This window comes from Abramis brama, assembly GCF_963993115.1.
Source record: "Abramis brama genome assembly, chromosome: 5".
Taxonomy (NCBI): Eukaryota; Metazoa; Chordata; class Actinopteri; order Cypriniformes; family Leuciscidae; genus Abramis; species Abramis brama.
Genome location: NC_139967.1, coordinates 6,446,662 through 6,466,582, shown reverse-complemented (window position 1 = coordinate 6,466,582; position 19,921 = coordinate 6,446,662). Strand labels below are relative to the sequence as shown.

The 19,921-nt window shown below is 36.3% G+C and overlaps 2 protein-coding genes across 2 annotated transcripts in view; one reads left to right on the top strand and one right to left on the bottom strand.

The window, feature by feature from the left end:
- ddr2l (discoidin domain receptor family, member 2, like) overlaps positions 1-19,921 on the top strand; it is a 39,422-nt gene that overhangs the window by 11,023 nt on the left and 8,478 nt on the right. The window contains exons 4-12 of the mRNA XM_084113793.1: positions 899-1,127; positions 2,111-2,258; positions 4,314-4,419; positions 7,065-7,251; positions 9,417-9,663; positions 10,384-10,476; positions 10,785-10,933; positions 11,479-11,683; positions 17,760-18,004. Coding sequence (XP_083969919.1) covers positions 899-1,127; positions 2,111-2,258; positions 4,314-4,419; positions 7,065-7,251; positions 9,417-9,663; positions 10,384-10,476; positions 10,785-10,933; positions 11,479-11,683; positions 17,760-18,004 — 1,609 coding nt within the window. The remainder of the gene's footprint in view (positions 1-898; positions 1,128-2,110; positions 2,259-4,313; positions 4,420-7,064; positions 7,252-9,416; positions 9,664-10,383; positions 10,477-10,784; positions 10,934-11,478; positions 11,684-17,759; positions 18,005-19,921) is intronic.
- Positions 329-19,921, bottom strand: part of LOC311082737 (uncharacterized protein) — a 212,721-nt gene continuing 193,128 nt past the window's right edge. The window contains exon 6 of the transcript XR_014606155.1: positions 329-387. The gene's annotated coding sequence lies outside the window, so the exon portion shown is untranslated. The remainder of the gene's footprint in view (positions 388-19,921) is intronic.

The window sequence follows — 19,921 nt, the reverse complement described above, 5'->3', positions numbered from 1 at the left end:
GTCGTGCCCCAAGCACTCCCATTCAAAAGGCAATTTGACCGAAAACGAAAATACGGTAAACTTAAAAGTGGCGTTTCCATTCTAATTATGCTTTTACACGGAAGTTTGACTCGGGTAGATTAACAAAAAGAACCTAGGTTAAATTTTGGCGACAGTTATCCTTTAAAACTCAAGTGGAAAGAGTTGTTTTTAATGGTTCTTGTAAAGAGTAAACACAGGTATGAACACCTAAGTTGTAAAAGTTTTCCTAAATCGTTCAGCCGTAAAAGGATTTCGTACTTAGTCACCATGAAATCAAAATGGACAGTTCTCCATTCTTCAATTCTTCATGTGCCCTCGTAATCTTTAGTCAAAATGACGTCCCTCCCTCTTGCAGCGTCATCTCTTCTCTTCTCTGATGATGTGTTTACTGGCACGAGGGCGGGACAACCTGTCACTCACATGAGATCCACCAATAGCAAACCACAACAATCCATTCAATTCCCCATCGACAAAATCAAGCCCTGCCCTACTTTTTTTTTTCTTGTCCGAGAACCCGTTTCACTTAGATAAACGTCACAATAAGGAAGAAAAGACTATCACAACTTCCGTTTCATGCCGACTTAAAAAAAGGTGCTCAGAGTGAAAAAAATAAAATCACCCAACTCACTCTAGAATGATTAATTCTTTCCAAATAGAGCTATTCAAGTCATCTGTTGAAACTTCCTGTATTTTTTCACATCACAATATATTCTCGAATATTGTGCAGTTCTAGTAGTAAATAAAGCTGGGGAGTGTTTTTATATTGCATCATGCTCATTTATTGCAAAAGATCAAGATAAAATTTGTTTCCTCATGATCTGACCTCAAATAAATAAAGCTCTTGTTTATCATTTGCATCTGTGTGCTGTTGCATCAGGTTAAACCGCGAGGAAGGAGACGGCGCCTGGTGTCCTGCTGGTCAACTGCAGCCCTCAGATGTTCAGTATCTTCAGCTTGACCTTCGTCAGCTCATCTTCCTCACTGTGGTTGCTACGCAGGGTCGCTATGCACGCAACTCCGGCAACGAGTATGCACGCAAGTACCGCCTGGAGTACAGTCGCGATGGACGCCGCTGGATCTCCTGGAGAAACCGCCTTGGCAGTGAGGTAGGAAAGACAAGGGTGTATTTTATAGATACTATAATGAGGTACTATATAATCAGATTTGATATAAAAGACCTGAATGAACTGAAGTTTTGGTACTAAACTAATATTAGCAAGTGTATAAGTTATATCAGAAAGCAATTGTGCTATACACTACTGTTCAAAAGTTTGGGGTCGGTAAGTTTTTTAAAAAGTTTTGAAAAAAGTCTCTTCTGCTCACCAAGGCTTCATGTATTTGATGTAAAATACAGTAAAAACAGCATTTTTTAATGTTTTAAAATGCAATTTCTTACTGTGATAACAAAGCAGAATTTTCAGAAGCCATTATTTGGGGAAACCGTGATGCATTTTTTTCCAATATTCTTTGATAGGAATAATTCTATGATTTGATTCTATTCAGGATTGAACAGAAATACATTATAAATAAACATTATAAATGCCTTTACTGTCACTTTTGATCAATTAAATGCATCCATCCAGAATAAAATATATTTTTTTGGAAAAAAGTAGTGTGTATAGTGCATTATACTGTATGTGCAGTATATAGTTGAAACTATAACTTTTCATCAAAGTAACCAATAATCATAGTAATTCTATTCTCACACTATTTTGTTTATTGAATAGTAAAGCTTATGCATAAATTATGTTTGGGTGTAAATGTTGTCATGTAAGCAAAGCAAGTTTGATTCAATGGACACTTTACTATCCCATGAGGCCACGGGAGAGGATTTGTAAATGGCAGACAGTGAACAGATGCCATTAGTCACATGACAGTGACAACATGGCGGATGTACTAAATCCAAATTTCGTTCATACTACACACTTACTATTTAGAATAGAAACACTTTTGTAATGATTGTGAAGCAAGTTTCAAACCAAATGTAGTACCTACTATACAGTATGCGGTCTCGGATGCACCGCATGTTCATAATATATACCACAATGTCTTGTACCTTATTGTTTAACTAATTTCTTCTGTCCTCCAGATTATAATGGGCAATATAAACACCTACGACTCTGTGGTGAGAGACCTCCATCCTCCCATCATCACTCGGTTCTTGCGCTTGATTCCTGTCACGGATGCCGTACACACTGTGTGTATGAGAGTAGAGCTGTTTGGATGTGCCTGGCAGGGTGAGTCATGAAAATTACCCATAATTAATCAAATATAATTATTAAAAAAATTACAAATATCATTTTATTTATCAGTGCCTTCTATTAAAGGGTTAGTTCACCTGTTTTTTATTTATTTATGAGTAAAATAAAGCCTGTAGTAAACTATACTTTGACGTTTTGTTCTACAACTTAAACTGCACACACTCACAACCCAATCTGTCTTATCTAGTTACTTACTTGAAGCATATGTTTTCAAAAATAAACATAACTGCTTCAAAATTGCATTTTCAGTATGGGTGTGCAGTTTACGTTGTAGAACAAAGCGTCAAAGTATCGTCAAGTTATGTTTACTACAGACTTTATTTTACTCATAAATAAAACCCCATTATAAAACCCCATAGGAAAATCTTGAGGGAACCAGTGGCGAATTAGTCTTCCTGGTTCCGACGTCAAACCTGCCTATTTTGGTCACGAAAACAAGGACCAATGAGGTTCATGCTCGTGTTACGCAGCACGTTTGAACTTCAGCAGGAACCAATGAGATTCATGCTCGTGTTACGCAGCACGTTTGAGCTTCTGCAAGAACCAATGAGATTCATGCTCGTGTTACGCGACATGTTTGAGCTTCTGCAAGAACCAATGAGGTTCATGCTCGTGTTACGCAGCACGTTTGAGCTTCTGCAAGAACCAGTGAGGTTCATTCTCATGTTACGCAGCACGTTTGAGCTTCAGCAGGAACCAATGAGGTTCATTCTTGTGTTACGCGACATGTTTGAGCTTTTGCAAGAACCAATGAGGTTCATGCTCGTGTTACGCGACATGTTTGAGCTTCTGCAAGAACCAATGAGGTTCATTCTTGTGTTACGTGACATGTTTGAGCTTCTGCAAGAACCAGTGAGGTTCATTCTCATGTTACGCAGCACGTTTGAGCTTCAGCAGGAACCAATAAGGTTCATTCTCGTGTTACGCGACATGTTTGAGCTTTTGCAAGAACCAATGAGGTTCATGCTCGTGTTACGCGACATGTTTGAGCTTCTGCAAGAACCAATGAGGTTCATTCTTGTGTTACGCATCACGTTTGAGCTTCAGCAGGAACCAATGAGGTTCATTCTTGTGTTACGCGACATGTTTGAGCTTCTGCAAGAACCAATGAGGTTCATTCTTGTGTGTCAAGCAGGTTTAGCTGAGCTTCTGTTTACGTTTGCTCATCAAGGTTTATATGTGAATAAAACTGTAAATGAAATCTGTCGGTGCTGATGGCCTCGTGGTCAGCGCGCCAACATGTAGCGCCGTTGCGCTCGGGCGGCCCAAGTTCGAGTCCCGGCTCGTGGACCTTTCCCGATCCCGTCCCCCTTCTCTCTCCCACCTTGCTTCCTGTCCACTCTATACTGTCCTGTCACAATAAAAAAAGGCAAAAACCACCAAAAAACAATATACCCAAAAAAAAAAAAAAAAACTGTAAATGAAATCTGTTCATCATATAAAGCGATCGTGTCTCTTCGGAAGACTTGGATTAAATCGTTCCATTCATCTGGATTTATTTTACGATCCGAGTTTTGAACTGTCAGAGTTTTGGGTGAATGACTGTCAATGGAGAGGCAGAAATCTCTCAGATTTCATTAAAAATATCTTCATTCGTATTCCGAAGATCGAAAGTCTATTTAAAATGGCACGAGGGTGAGTTAATGATGACAGAAGTTTAATTTTTGGGTGAACTATCCCTTTAAGCTGCCGAATGGCTACATTTATACATTTTGACAAACTATTATAATCCGATTGTGCACAAGCTTATAGACGCGAGTTATGCATGATCTCATGCGGTTCATGCTAATTCAGTTTCATACTTACATATGGGCTACAGACTGAAGCAGATCGTTTTGGCAGTCACGTTCGAGCAGCTGTGGTCCATGTAGATTTGCCCCCTAGTGTCTGATTTGCAGCAAGTTAGTTTCATTTGAACTCAATTGCTCTAGTGCCTTAAATGTGAGCCAAGAGAAATGAGTAATTACATTCTAGAGCTAAAGCAATATTGAAGTTTGGGACCTCTCTGTTTGTCTTCCTCCTGGAGTGCAGATGGCCTGACGGCGTACAGCTCTCCAGAGGGCCAGACCATGATGGCTCCTGGCTATCCCATCACACCCCTCAATGACTCCACGTACGACGGGGCCCTGGAACGCAGGTGAACGTCTAATCTAATGCTATATGTTTAGCTTTTAGGGATGCACTGATGTTAAAACTCTGGTCAATACTGATTAGCCGATAAATATTTATATCATGTTATGGCTATAATCGATCAATTAAAATGTATTTTAAAAAGAGTTGATATTAAAATTCTATACTGTTTTGTCTAAATAAATATAAAACATGGAAAAACTAAAATCTGTCATTTTAAATTTAGGCATCACATCGTTATAATGTTCAGAATGATAAATTAATATTAATTTTGAGATTTGCTTAACATTACGTTTAACAGTGTTGTTAAACTATTGGTGTTTTTACAGATTAATTTTAAGCGTGTTTTAGTTGATGGGAAAAGTAATCTAAATATAAAATAATAGAAATAAGTTTGTGGTTAGTACATTTGGTTTTGTTTTTTAAATACTTTTATTCAGCAACGATGCATTAAATGCAATGCTGTTCTTTTGAACTTTTTTATTCATCAAAGAATCCTGTTACAAATAATCACGGTTTTCACAAAAATATTAAGCAGCACAACTATTTTCAACATTGATATTAATAAGAAATGTTTCTTGAGCAGCAAATCAGCATATTAGAATGATTTCTGAAGGATCATGTGACACTGAAGACTGGAGTAATGATGCTGAAAATACAGCTTTGATCACAGGAATAAATTACTTTTTAAAATATATTAAAATAGAAAACAGCTATTTTAAATTATAATAATATTTCACAATATTGCTGTTTTTAGTTTATTGTTGATCAAATAAATGCAGCCTTGGTGAACAGAAGAGATTTCTTTCAAAGACATTAAAAATCAGTTAAATGTCTAATATCGGTTGTAAGCCCGTCTATTGGTCCAATGGGGGTTTCCAATAGTACGGGGAAGGTTTCTCTGCGCGTTACTGTCTTTCCTTTTTATGCAACACAACAAGATTAAATGGAACACAATTCTCATATGTATTTTCTCGTTATTTCATCTGACTCCATAAATGAAAAGGTTTTAATGATATCTGTGCATCATTAAACGTGAACGAATATTTGATTATTCTTTTAAACTCTGATTATATTTTACCCGTTTAGATCAGGAAACTATATCGCTTTGCACTCCTTCTCTCGAGGTTGCACGATCACAATCTTGCCAGTCTGATTTATCAAAACAGAGGTAATTGGCTAAATATCTGAGATTTGCCGTATTCACACGTACAAAATAACAAGACACTTACATAGCCCCCTTGAATGCCACCTCAGGAACTTAATTAAATCGTTTAACTTTAGTAGAGGTCGTGACCACCATTAAAAGACGTTAGTCGATCAACTTACTTTTCTTAAAATGGCTTTAGTTTAGTCAAGCCCGTGGTATATCCACGTACACTTATCTAAAGGAACATTAAATTAGAACAGAGGTTATGGACGCACCCGAATCCAGGTTGATCAAACAGCATTTGCTGATTCTAGACGGAAATAACTCGCCCCCCTCATTCAAGTACACTTGAATCTGATATCAGGTATTAGTCGTCACTAATGTCTAGCGCAGGCTTGTGGAAATATACGGATCCTTTAATCTATAAGGGAAAAAACTATCTCAGAGTCAGTCAGAATAAGATCAAACGTTTCCAATTTATTGACCAGGTAATGAAGTAATAATTCAAAATCCAATTCAAAAGAATAAAATCATCAGTGAAGCATACCAATAATAATAATTAAGAAATCACAGAATTTGTAGAAATTACCTGTCAACAAAATTACACACAGCGTTGTGTGGGCAGTCAACCTACAGACTCCTCGAACGTTTCTACACCTTTTCCTTATATACCCAGATACTTCAATATTCTTACCAAATGGTGGCGTCTGTCATTATAATTAGATTTTGGTTCCCTATTCAGGGATTCACACTGTGAGATCAGAATTTGTATTTGAATAGGTTCTTGTTTTACATACAGGAGGTATAGTCTGAATGGAGGATCTGGGGGAGGGAAACGCATCACTTTTCTCATATTTTATAACTTCTTTTAGCTTTTCATTATGGTTGGGAGAATGAGACCATTTTACCAGGCGCACTGAGACACTTTAAATGATATCAAACATGCATAGATACTTCTTGTACATAGTTTACATTGCATAGGTTTTCAGTGTATTTCAGGTGAATAGGAGGGGGGGATGAAGGGGAGATAGTGTGTGTGAAGTGTGAACTACACTGCGTTGTTGCATCTCAGAAATTCCTGTTACATATGCAGGAGATAGTTCAAGTGTTAATTCTCAGGAGGGCCTTTTGTTTCATCGAGGGGTCGACCAGACATACTGGCACCAGCCTTACAGGTCGATTACATTTCAATAATAATAATAATTTTAAAAAACGTATATTCCAATGTTAAATGATTTGAAGAAAGAATGTCGAACAGGTTTGGAAACACATGTGTAAATGCTGATGGGTGAACAATCCTTTTTTAAAAAAAGCTTTATATACATAGTTTGGAGGTTGTCTGTTTCTTCACATTGATTTTACATCCTCTTGCCAACTTTGGAGTTGTGGAGTTTTCAGGGTCATTCTGTGGAAGAACAATCAAGATTGTTTTTAAGTTCTAGAATGAATGCTAATCACTCGTCGCCCAGAGCTAAGTGCTTCCTGTCATTCTCTTCCCACAGGAAGCTGTCTAGGGGGCTGGGTCAGCTGACGGATGGTGTGATTGGTCAGGATGACTTTGCACAGAGAAGGCAGTACCAGTTGTGGCCCGGATATGACTACGTGGGCTGGAGGAATGACAGCTTGGGCCCTGGATTTGTAGAGATGGAGTTCCAGTTTGACAGACAACGAAACTTCACCTCTATGAAGGTGAGAGTGGAGGAAGAGCTGTGGTGATTACAGTGAGGCACTAAAGCAGGGGTGTCAAACTCAGTTCCTGGAGGGCCACAACCCTGCAGAGTTTAGCTCCAACCCTAATTAAACACACCTGATCCAGCTAATCAAGGTCTTCAGGATTACTAGAAACTTCCAGGCAGGTGTTTTTGGAGCTGGTTGGAGCTAAACTCTGCAGGACAGTGGCCCTCCAGGAACTGAGTTTGACACCCCTGGACTAAAGGAAGTAAACAGGACTAACTTGTTAAAGCTGAGTGTAAAGCTTGTACTTTTAATGAAAAATTTAATTAAGGATTTAGTAAAAACCAGTTTATTATTTCAGTAAAATTATCTAAATTCATCAAGTTAATGAATCTTTGATTATGCAAAAGTCCTCCGGCATTCTTGAACATATCACACAAAAAAATTTTTTTATCAGTGTTAATTTATTCTATATAACTTGCTCAGACAAGGTCAGCATGATGTAAGCACTTTCATCACACTAGGCACACGTTAACTACAGTATGCTGACCAGACGTCCCGATTTCCCCGGGACTGTCCTGTATTCCCTGGGACAGTCCTGTATTTCAGCTAGATTTTTAGCATCCTGACTTGAATTATCAACTTGAATTGAAATATCATATTTTGTCCCGTATTTCTTCTTTCCTAAATTGTTTTTGCTAGGTGATCCTGAAACAGAGTACCAGTCTTCTGTAACCCCAGAATAGCCTAATAAAAGGTTGCCAATCTCGTCACAGTATATTTTTGAGAACAAAATTACCATCCAAACACAATTTGTTATCAATTTAACTTACAGTTAGTGAAGGCGGGATATCAAGTCAGACGCAAAGATGTCAAAGACGCGTGTGTACTTTTAACTAGGATCTTCAAAAAGAGTTTATCAAGTTATTATGTGCTGTAAATTGTGACTAAATAACTCAATGGGGTATCGCGTATCTCTCTTAGACAGAGCGCAGTCCCGAATCCACTTCTCTTTGCGCCTGAATGGCCAATACAGACGCAGCTGTCAAAATGCCAATCATGTGGAGTATCTCAAGTAAATACAGTTGGTTATGGCTTAAGTGAATGTAAACAGCTCAGTGAAAACCAAATATGTGTCAGTATATTAGATCCAAGCATTCGGTCTTAAAGTGACAGCAGCCTAAAATACCTGTCTGTGTCGTTAATGTTAATCAAACAACAAAAGATTAAAATAAATGTATACATGTTAAATAAACCTACTGTACCTGGAAAAACTTAAGTTAATTTGTATCGCTATCATTTTTTTCCTATTATTTGTAATTTGCTTCTTTGTTGTTTTTTTATATAATAAAAATAACTATTTGATTTATACATTGTTATAATGAATTAAAATTGATCATATCATGAAATAAGTATTTGATCCTATTGCCCACCTTTAGTAACATTATAATACATTATAATAATCTTTACTGTTACTTTTGATGCATTTTTAATCTTTTAAAAGAAATCCTACTGACCCTAAACTTTTGAATAATAATATAATATTTAATATCTCGTGGTGATGCTCTTGAAACACTCTTGACAATGTTATTCATTTATGGCCATAATTATTTTCTATTGTAATTGACATTCAGCCACTAACACTGACAGAACTTGTACCGAACCTAAAATGTGCATGTGTTCTGGGTTACGTCTGTAATGTGTATAATTTGAAGTTGATGCCCTTTGAAGTGTTTGTTGAATGACAGCTTTAATGAAGCACTAATTATACATCATATTTCACACATAATAAAACATAATTGCATGTTGGCACAGGATTGTTTGCCATAATAGCGTCAGTGTCTGTGGACTGGGGGGTTTAGGTGCTTAATCTTGAAGTAATGATTTTATATTAGAAATCATATGTTTATTGAAGCCTGGTCACTTTGTTTTAGTTTCTATGTATCTTAAGTCAGCATGAAATCAGAGTTGATCTTATTTAGTTTGGTGTCAGTAACATTTTTGTAATGTTTTTGAAAGAAGTCTCTTATGCTGCGTTTGTACATTATGCGTGGTCCTTTTTTTTTCTGGATTCTTTGATGAATAGAAAGTAGATTGTCCACAAGGGTTCTGGAAACTGAACATAATGTCCACTTTTGTTAATGATAATGATGTTAATGATGCTTATTTATCCTCAACAGGTTCACAGTAACAACATGTTCTCTCGGGGTGTGAAGATCTTCGCATCCGTGTCCTGTGCTTTTAAACTGCATCTCATTTCTGAGTGGGAGGCAGAGCCGGTGGAGTTTCACACCGTTCTAGACGACCGGAACCCAAGCGCTCGTTATGTGACCGTCCCGTTAAAGCACAGGTCGGCCACGGCCCTGCGCTGCCGCTTCTACTTTGCTGACACTTGGATGATGTTCAGCGAGATCTCATTTCAGTCTGGTATGAAATAAGAACAGCTCAGCTCTCCCTCCCACTGGTATTCCCAGTATTTCCTCATTAAAATTCAGCCAGAACTGTGAAATGCTTTTCATATCATCATTCCCAATTTATTAATTTCCACTTACACCATCGTTAAAAAATTTGGGGTCGGTGAGATATTTTTATGTTTTTGAAAGAAGTATTTTATGCTCACCAAGGCTTGATCAAAAATACGGCAAAAAATATTATTAAATATATTATTACAAATTAAAAGAATCATTTTCTTTTGGAATATATTTTAAATTTTAATTTATTACTGTCACACAAAGCTGAATTTTCAGCATCATTACTCTCGTCTTCGGTTTCACACGATCCTTCAGAAATCATTCATGCTGATTTGCTGCTAATAATTTGTATTATTAATGTTGAAAACAGTCCTGTTGTTTAATATTTTTGTGGAAATCATGATACATTTTTTCTGGTTTCTTTGAAGAATAGAAAGTTCAAAAGAACAGCATTTATTTGAACATTATAAATGTCTTTACTGGCCATTTTATTCACTTTAATGCATCCTTGCTGAATAAAAAATATTCATTTCTTTCAAAAGCATCTTATTGGAAATGCGTGCATCACTCATAGTGAGAGCATTACTTATTCACATTTAGAGCGATAAATGTATTTTAAAGTGGGTGTAACTTGAGGTTTAGTGATTTCCTGTGTTTGAATTATTTTCCATTGCAGCAACTAATGTGCTTCCTACCCAGAGGCCTCCAGTTTTGACCCCTCCTTCATATGAATTTAACAGCAAAGTATCAGAAACTACTCAAATAACAGGTAAGGCGTTACAGTGTTTTTATTGTCAAAATGTCGTCAAAAATTTTCATTTTTGACCGTTTACTTTCTTAATACATGTTATTTCAAAGAAAATTAAATGTCTGTTCAGCCAAATCGTGTAGAGACTGTTTTTCGTGATCCAGCAAGTTTCCGATGAATACAAATGGAGGAAATGTGTCACTTTTTGGAAGTAAAATGGGTTGCGTACACCATTTCCTGTTGACTTTAAGTGAATACACCTGACTACTGCACTAACTTGCATTCTACACACTTCACTTGAACTTTAATAAACCGTCTGTGTTTGACAGAGGACCGGACGACGCCATCAAAGACTGGCTCTCCTGAAGAGGGCAGTACGTCGATTCTGATTGGCTGTTTGGTGACTATTATTCTCCTGCTGGTGGTGATCATCTTCCTGATTCTGTGGTGCCAATATGTGTGCAAAGTCCTGGAGAAGGTGTGTGTGTGTGTGTTTGTATTGATGCAACAGATTTTAGAGCTGCTCAACAACACATGTAATATTGAGGAGTGTAAAGTACCTTGGTCTACCTTACTGAAAGGATGAGCATAGCTGAATTTCAAGATGCGTCTCTGAGAAGTTGTGCACTGAGAAGTTGTGTGAATTTATGCCGAATGAGAGAGGTACTTGAGCCCAATTTTATATGTATAGCGCATTTCCCACACAACAGTAGTTAAATAAAATGCTTTAAATAAACGTGTTTGCTTGGTGTTGGGTATAAATGTTGTTGATAATGAATGCCATTATAATTTACGTTTGTTTTTTTCTTATTTTTCATTCCTGTTCTTTTTTGTAAAAAGGATTTGTTGTGAGGGAAACTTAAATACGTATTCATAGTGTTTATAATGTTTGATTTATTTACCTGTATTTTACATTATTTCTGGATTTAATAATAAAACATGACTTTTGTTTTGTTTTTTTCTCTCAACACTTATTTCGGGAAATATGATAACACAAAAAGTGTCTCTCTCTTTCTCTCTTAGGCTCCAAGGCGTATTTTGGAGGAGGAGGTGACGGTGCGTTTGTCCTCTAGCAGTGACACTATAATCCTGCAGACTCCCCCGGTGCCCCCGCGCGTCTCCCTCGACCCCCCTTACGAGAGAATCTTCCTTCTGGACCCCCAGTATCAGGATCCCGCTGCGCTCAGGAACAAACTTCCAGAGCTGTCTCAAAGCGCAGAGGCTTCTGGTACCATCCGTTAAACACGAACACACACACTAGCTCTGTCTCAAACACTATTGTTCATCAGTAAATGGGCTACTGATCACTTAAATCATTGGGAATTATTTATGAAAATTATGTAAGGAAGGCACAATATAAAACTATTGGCTTAAGCCAATGGATATAAGAATTTAAAAAAAGTATAATTTTACGTTTATTCGTGAAATAATCAGATGCTTATATGCTAATATATACACTACTGTTCAAAAGTTTGGGGTCAGGATTTTTTAATGATTTTGAAAGAAGTCTCCCATTCTCACCGAAGCTGCATCTACGTTTATTTGAAAACAGTGATATTGTGAAATATTATTACAGTTTAAAATAAATGTTTTCTATAGTAATATGTTTTAAAATGTAATTTATTCCAGTGATCAAAGCTGAATTTTCAGCATCATTACTCCAGTCTTCAGTGTCACATGATATGCTAATATGCTGATTTGCTGCTCAAGAAACATTTCTTATTATTATCAATGCTGAAAACAGTTGTGCTGCATAATGTTTTTTGTGGAAAACATGATACATAGAAATCTTTTGTAACATACAAATTGTCACTTTTGATGAATTGTATGGATCCTTGCTTAATAAATAAAAAATTATAAATAAAAAAAACAATCGTATTCACCCCAAACGTTTGAACAGTAGTGCAAGTGCTTTTTTGCACTAGTAAGTTTTGGTATCCTAGTAAGTTTTGGACCAGAGCTACTGTGAAGACTTCCAGTACTGAATACACCTCTCCATGATGTCCTTTTTAAAACTAACCTCTCGTTCTATCTTTTACCCTTTTAAAATAAACTTAGTTTCGTTGACACTTGTTTCCTCGACATTTTGCATGCTGCCTGCCAATGCACTTTTTCCTTTCTTCCTCCTCTAGTCTTGCGTTCTTTAGCCTTTGCTCGCAGTCTATGAACTCCATCTGATCTTGTTTCCAGACTGACGGACTTTGCAAGGGTAAGAATCGATGCTGGATTTTCCTTTGCTCCTATTGTGACACCCTGCAGTTTCTTGCACCCAGTCACCTCAGTGTTTTGATTGAAATAAAATGACTGATGTTGACATTTTCCTCTCTTCTCATCTTCTGCTTTTTCTGTCTCTCTCTCTTCCTCTTTCTCTTACAATCAACAAAGCTCTAGTGACATGATTGTCAGCATTTAAAATATTGCAAATCAGTGATGAAGAAAATAAATAGGGTGACATTAATAAAGAGATGCATGAAATGAAGGATATCAACACTTTACAATAAGGTTTAATTTGCTAATATTAGTTAACTGCATTAGTCAACATAAATTAACAATGACAAATACTTCTAAAGCATTTATTAAAGGTAATGCAATTTTAAAGGTTCCTAATTTTGTTTTGGAGGTCTCCTACAATAGGTTTACATGCTAAATGATAAACACTTTAATTTTCTCATAATATACATTGTAGCATGACATCTTTTCTCACAGTGTCTGAAACTGTTCCATAAAGGATTCAGTCTCTCTAAACCCCAGCCTACTCTGCTCTGATTGGTCAGATGGCCCAGTCTGCTGTGATTGATCTACCACTTACAGCACATGTCGGAAACTAATTGCTTATTATCTATTATTAGTGATACGATCGATAACGATGGCTTCAGTTTTACCAGATCAATTCAAGCCCGAGTCCTCACACTTTGGAAGTGAAGCAACGTAGATTTGCTTTTGCAGAACAGAAAACAGTGTCTTCTTGACGTCGACAACATGATCCAAACTCTTCCAGGCCTCAGCTACATCTACAGTGATTGAGGGCGGGTCAAAGTAGATGTTGTTTGCGGGCAGCCAATGAAGACCATAGGCTGGAATTATGCAAATATGTTACAAACCTACTTAGATTTGTGCAGGAAGTAAGACTGGGATTACTGACGACTCGTTTGAGGCTGTTCAGAATCAGTTCTTTCTTTTAGGAGACAATAACTCCATTTGTCACTCCATTGCACTACATGAAAGCTAATATCTGAAAAAGTACAATAGGGGCACTTTAACCCTTGTGTGGTGTTCACAACCCAATTACTCCTGTGGTGTTCCCGGTCAAAAATGACCGGACTATAAAAAATAGCTTATAAATCACTTGTTATGCAATATTATCACCCAATATTGGATTCAATCTTTGTGTCCACTTGTTCTCTTTCGGTTAGGACTGGTTTTATATTTCTATTTGCATCTGATTAATTGTAGGCCTCATTTATTTGATAGTAGGCATCTCATTTTTTGAGTAAAAAAAACATTATTTTTGAATAATTTTGGAAATATTAAACGAAATCTGAAGAAAATTGGCACTGTTGATCACACTAGTCTACTTTAATATTTCACCAGGAATTTTGTTTTGAAAAACTTTTATTTTGTACAAAATGGCACATTGTCACTCTTGTGGTGTTCCCGGTCAAAAATGACCGGACTACAAAAAATAGCTTATAAATCACTCATTATGCAATATTATCACCCAATATTGGATTCAATCTTTTTGTCCACTTGTTCTCTTTCAGTTAGGACTGGTTTTATATTTCTATTTGCATCTGATTAATTGTAGGCCTCATTTATTTGATAGTAGGCATCTCATTTTTTGAGTAAAAAAAACATTATTTTTGAATAATTTTGGAAATATTAAACGAAATCTGAAGAAAATTGGCACTGTTGATCACACCAGTCTACTTTAATATTTCACCAGGAATTTTGTTTTGAAAAACTTTTATTTTGTACAAAATGGCACATTGTCACTCTTGTGGTGTTCCCGGTCAAAAATGACCGGACTACAAAAAATAGCTTATAAATCACTCATTATGCAATATTATCACCCAATATTGGATTCAATCTTTTTGTCCACTTGTTCTCTTTCAGTTAGGACTGGTTTTATATTTCTATTTGCATCTGATTAATTGTAGGCCTCATTTATTTGATAGTAGGCATCTCATTTTATGAGTACATTTTTTTTTATTTTTGAATAATTTTGGAAATATTGAAGAAAATCTGAAGAAAATTGGCACTGTTGATCACACTAGTCTACTTTAATTTTTCACCAGGAATTTTGTTTTGAAAGACTTTTATTTTGTACAAAATGGCACATTGTCACTCTTGTGGTGTTCCCGGTCAAAAATGACCGGACTACAAAAAATAGCTTATAAATCACTCATTATGCAATATTATCACCCAATATTGGATTCAATCTTTTTGTCCATTTGTTCTCTTCCAATTAGGACTGGTTTTATATTTCTATTTGCATCTGATTAATTGTAGGCCTAATTTATTTGAGAGTAGGCATCTCATTTTTTGAGTAAAAAAACATTATTTTTTAAATAATTTTGGAAAAATAAAATAAAATCTGAAGAAAATTGGCACTGATGATCACACTAGTCTACTTTAATTTTTCACCAGGAATTTTGTTTTGAAAAACTTTTATTTTGTACAAAATGGCACAGAGTTACACTTGTGGTGTTCCACTGGGCCATTGAGGGCCACTGTTTCAATTGGCCATTGAAAGTGAATGGGAGAGACATGTGTTAGAAGTCCATGAGGAATATCTTTACATCTGAGTGATGGATTATGGTGAGTTTGGGCTCTTTTTAATCTTAACAATCTCCTGTAAATAATGATGTGCCATTTTCCACAATTTATGCATGCTTCATTGAGTTATGAGTTAAAACGCGACATAAGTGCTAGGCTACAACTATATTCAAGGCTCTGTGAGCGCATGTGGGGGTTTGTGTGTTACAACTCAATTAGGAATATCTTTAGATCTGAGTGATGGATTATGCTGAGTTTGGGCTCTTTTTAATAGTGATAGTCTGCTGAAAATAATGATGTACAGTTTTCTACGAACTGTGCATGCTTCGTGAAGTTATGAGCGAAAACCAAACGTGAGTGCTTCATGAGTATATACTTGGCTATAGCACGTCTGTGGTATTTTCTGTGTTAGAACGCCATGAGGAATATCTTTAGATCTGATTGATGGAATATATTGAGCTTGGGCTCTTTTTAATCGTGAGCTCCTGCTGTAAATAACGATGTGCCATTTTTCATGATCGATATAATTTTCATGAAGATACAAGTAAAAAGGCCAAGTCTAAGCTACCTTGATTGGCTACGTGAGTCTGTGCGTCTGTGATATTTTTTTGTGTTAGAACTCCATGAGGAATATCTTTAGTTCTGAGTGATGGATTATGTTGAGTTTGGACTCATTTTAATTGTAAGCATCTGCTGTAAATAATGATGTGTCATTTTCCACAATCGGAGCATGTTTCATGAAGTTACGAGCGGAAATGTGTCTAAAATTAAGCATCCATACATGGTTTACACATGGGTCTCTTGAAGGGCTTCTTTTAGAAAAACCTTGCTCAAGTTTAGTAAAAAAGCCTGAAACAATTATGCTTGTTGTATTCTACTCATTGAGACCTTTCAAATGACGTATGACACAGGACTATCAGAGCTGTATGATGTATTTGACATATTGCTGAATGTAATACAAAAAAGTAGTTTATAAATTATGATTTTTTTTATTTTTATTTATCAGCAAATAACTCAGCACTACTTAGGAGTTTATCAAATTGGCTACATTCATTGTAAATTTCAGACTCTAAGCTTTCAAATGACACCTATTTTAAGTTGATCAAGGTAATAGTTTTGAAAAATATTATGATTATTTATTTCGCAGCTAGGTGGCGCCTGCGGGGGGTACACTCAGTTTTAGAGTGATAACTCAGCAGATGTTAGGAGTTGATCAAAGTGATTAGATCCATTAAAAAGCTGAGATTCTAAGCTTTAAAATGATACATATTTTGTGTTGTTCCATTCATTGGTTGCATTGGTCTCTCCCATTCACTTTCAATGGCCCATTGAAACAATGGCCCACAATGGCCCTCAATGGCCCAGTGGAACACCACAAGTGTAACTCTATGCCATATTGTACAAAATAAAAGTTTTTCAAAACACAATTCCTGGTGAAAAATTAAAGTAGACTAGTGTGATTAACAGTGGCAATTTTCTTCAGATTTTTTTTTTATTTTTCCTAAATTATTCAAAAATAATGTTTTTTTTACTCAAAAATTGAGATGCCTTCTCTCAAATAAATGAGGCCTACAATTAATCTGATGCAAATAGAAATATAAAACCAGTCCTAATTGAAAGAGAACAAGTGGACAAAAAGATTGAATCCAATATTGGGTGATAATATTGCATAATGAGTGATTTATAAGCTATTTATTGTAGTCCGGTCATTTTTGACCGGGAACACCACAAGTGTAACAATGTGCCATTTTGTACAAAATAAAAGTTTTTCAAAACAAAATTCCTGGTGAAATATTAAAGTAGACTAGTGTGATCAACAGTGGCAATTTTCTTCAGAATTTATTTAAAATTTCCAAAATTATTCAAAAATAATGTTTTTTTTACTCAAAAAATTAGATGCCTACTCTCAAATAAATGAGGCCTACGATTAATCAGATGCAAATAGAAATATAAAACCAGTCCTAATTGAAAGAGAACAAGTTGACAAAAAGATTGAATCCAATATCGGGTGATAATATAGCATAACAACTGATTTATAAGCTATTTTTTGTAGTCCGGTCATTTTTGACCGGGAACACCACAAGAGTGACAAGGTGACAAAACTCCCCCTAAAAAATTAAGAAAATTGTCACAAAACATTTCAGAAGTAGTTATACCATTTGTGAATAAAGTAACTAAGTTTCAGTACAAAGCGATAACATTAACTAGTATTTTTCGGGAAAAAGAAAATCTTCTCCGGGTCAAAATGACCCGAACACCACATGAGGGTTAATGGATTTGAACTAACATGAACAAACAATGAACAATTGTTTTTTTTAAACTAACTTTTTTTAAATATATATATATATATATATATATATATATATATATATATATATATATATAAAAACTTTTTTAATGTTATTTAATGCATTAACTAATGTTAACTAATGCAACCTTATTGTAAAGTGTCACAAAATACAAACAGAAAACAATGGGTTGATATAAATGACAATTACTGACATGTTGACGTCTGGTTCTCTCTGTAGCCTGTAGCGGAGGATATGCCGAACCTGATGTTACCCTGTGCACCCCACACCAGTGTTTTCAGAGCAGCGTGCCGCACTACGCTGAAACTGACATCATTAGCCTGCAGGGCGTCACCGGCAGCAACATGTACGCCGTTCCGGCCCTCACCGTGGATTCCCTGACGCGGAAGGACATCTCGGTGGCCGAGTTCCCTCGGGAGAGACTGCTGTTCAGAGAGAAACTGGGAGAAGGCCAGTTTGGTGAGGTGAGTGTAGATGAACCACAGCAGGAGGTTTTATAGTCGCTGCTGTTGTTGTTTCGTAGACTCTCTTCTGGAGCCACTTGGATTGTCTTTTTCTGAGTTACTTTTTGCACACTGTTTATGCTTTGTTTTATACAAACAGTGCTGCAATGCCTAATGTTTGAGTGTTTCCCAGAAAACCCTGTTATTAGTGACCACATATGGCTTTATTAAGAAAAACATTTTAAATCTAGAGTGTGAGCCAAGGATTTTTTTTTTTTTTTTTTTTGCAATAGTGTTACTGATACTTTTTTAACACAGTTGATCCTCATTCTGTTACTATGGTGGCAGATTTATTAATATTACCAATGCTGAAAACAGTTGTGCTGCGTAGTATTTTGTGGAAACTGATAATTTTCTAAGGATTCTTTGATTAATCTTTTGTAACATAGTCTCAAGTCTCAAGTCTCATTTATTTATATAGCCCTTTCTACTACGCCGTAGACCAAAGGACTGTACATCTAAAAACAAGAAAAACATACAAAAAAATCGAAATATGCAATGACAGAGTCAAGGATTAAAAGAAACAGAATACAAATACGTTTTCACACGAATTTTAAAAACATCAACTGACGGTGCAGATCTAATATCAGGGGGAAGAGCATTCCACAGTCTAGGGCCAACGACTGAAAAAGCTCGATCCCCTTTCGTTTTAAGACGAGTTCTTGGAACAAAAAGCAGTAAACAATTAAAGGACCTTTGAGATCTACCAGAGTTCATAAGCACCAAATCCTTGATATATTCCGGGGCCAACTCGTGAACAGCTTTATAAACATATAACAAGACCTTATACTGTATCCGATATTTCACAGGGAGCCAATGAAGCCTTTTCAAAACAGGTGTAATATGCTCCCTTTTCTTAATACCAGTAAGGAGCCTCGCTGCAGCGTTTTGAACCAGCTGCAATTTTGAAATAAGAGATTGACTAATTCCTACATATAGAGCATTACAGTAATCCAAGCGTGTGGAGATGAATGCGTGAATCACTGTTTCCAGATCAGGAACAGTCAAAAAAGATTTCATTTTCGCAATAGTCCTTAACTGATAAAAACAATTTTTTACCACATTTTTAACCTGATGGTCAAACATAAGAGCAGAGTCAAAAATTACACCTAAATTTCTTATTTTAGGCTGAACGTATGTTTCCCATATACCTAGAAGATCGGTTATACCACTGTCATCCTTCTTCATCCCAAACACCATGACTTCAGACTTGCTGGCATTTAACTGCAAGCAGTTTTGCTGTAACCAACTAGTAACCTCCTTTAAACAAGCAACCAGGGATAAATTAGGGCTTGATCCTCCAGCTCCAATCGGTAAGTAAATCTGAATGTCATCGGCATATAGGTGATAAAATATACCATATTTCTTAAAAATTTGGCCTAGAGGCAGCAAAAACAGGGAAAAGAGAATAGGTCCCAGAATTGAACCCTGAGGTACTCCACAATCCAGAGAAACTGACCTGGAGGAAAAATCCCCAACCCTGACAGAAATTGAACGCCCCCTTAAATATGAGGAAAACCATTTTAAAACCGTCCCTCTCAGCCCTACAACGTGTTCCAAACGATTAATAAGAATATCGTGATCAATTAAATCAAAAGCTGCACTAAGATCCAACATGATTAGAGCCCCAGTATTGCCTGAGTCTGCAATAAGTAATAGATCATTAGAGACTCGCAGTAAAGCTGATTCAGTACTGTGTCCAGCCCGAAAACCAGACTGAAAGACATCTAACACCTCGTTTCTATCCAAAAAAGAACTTAACTGAGATAAGACTACCTTTTCCAAAACTTTAGAGATACAAGGCAGCTTTGAAATGGGCCGATAATTATTAAAATCCAACGGGTCAAGAGTATGCTTTTTAAGAAGGGGCTGAATGAC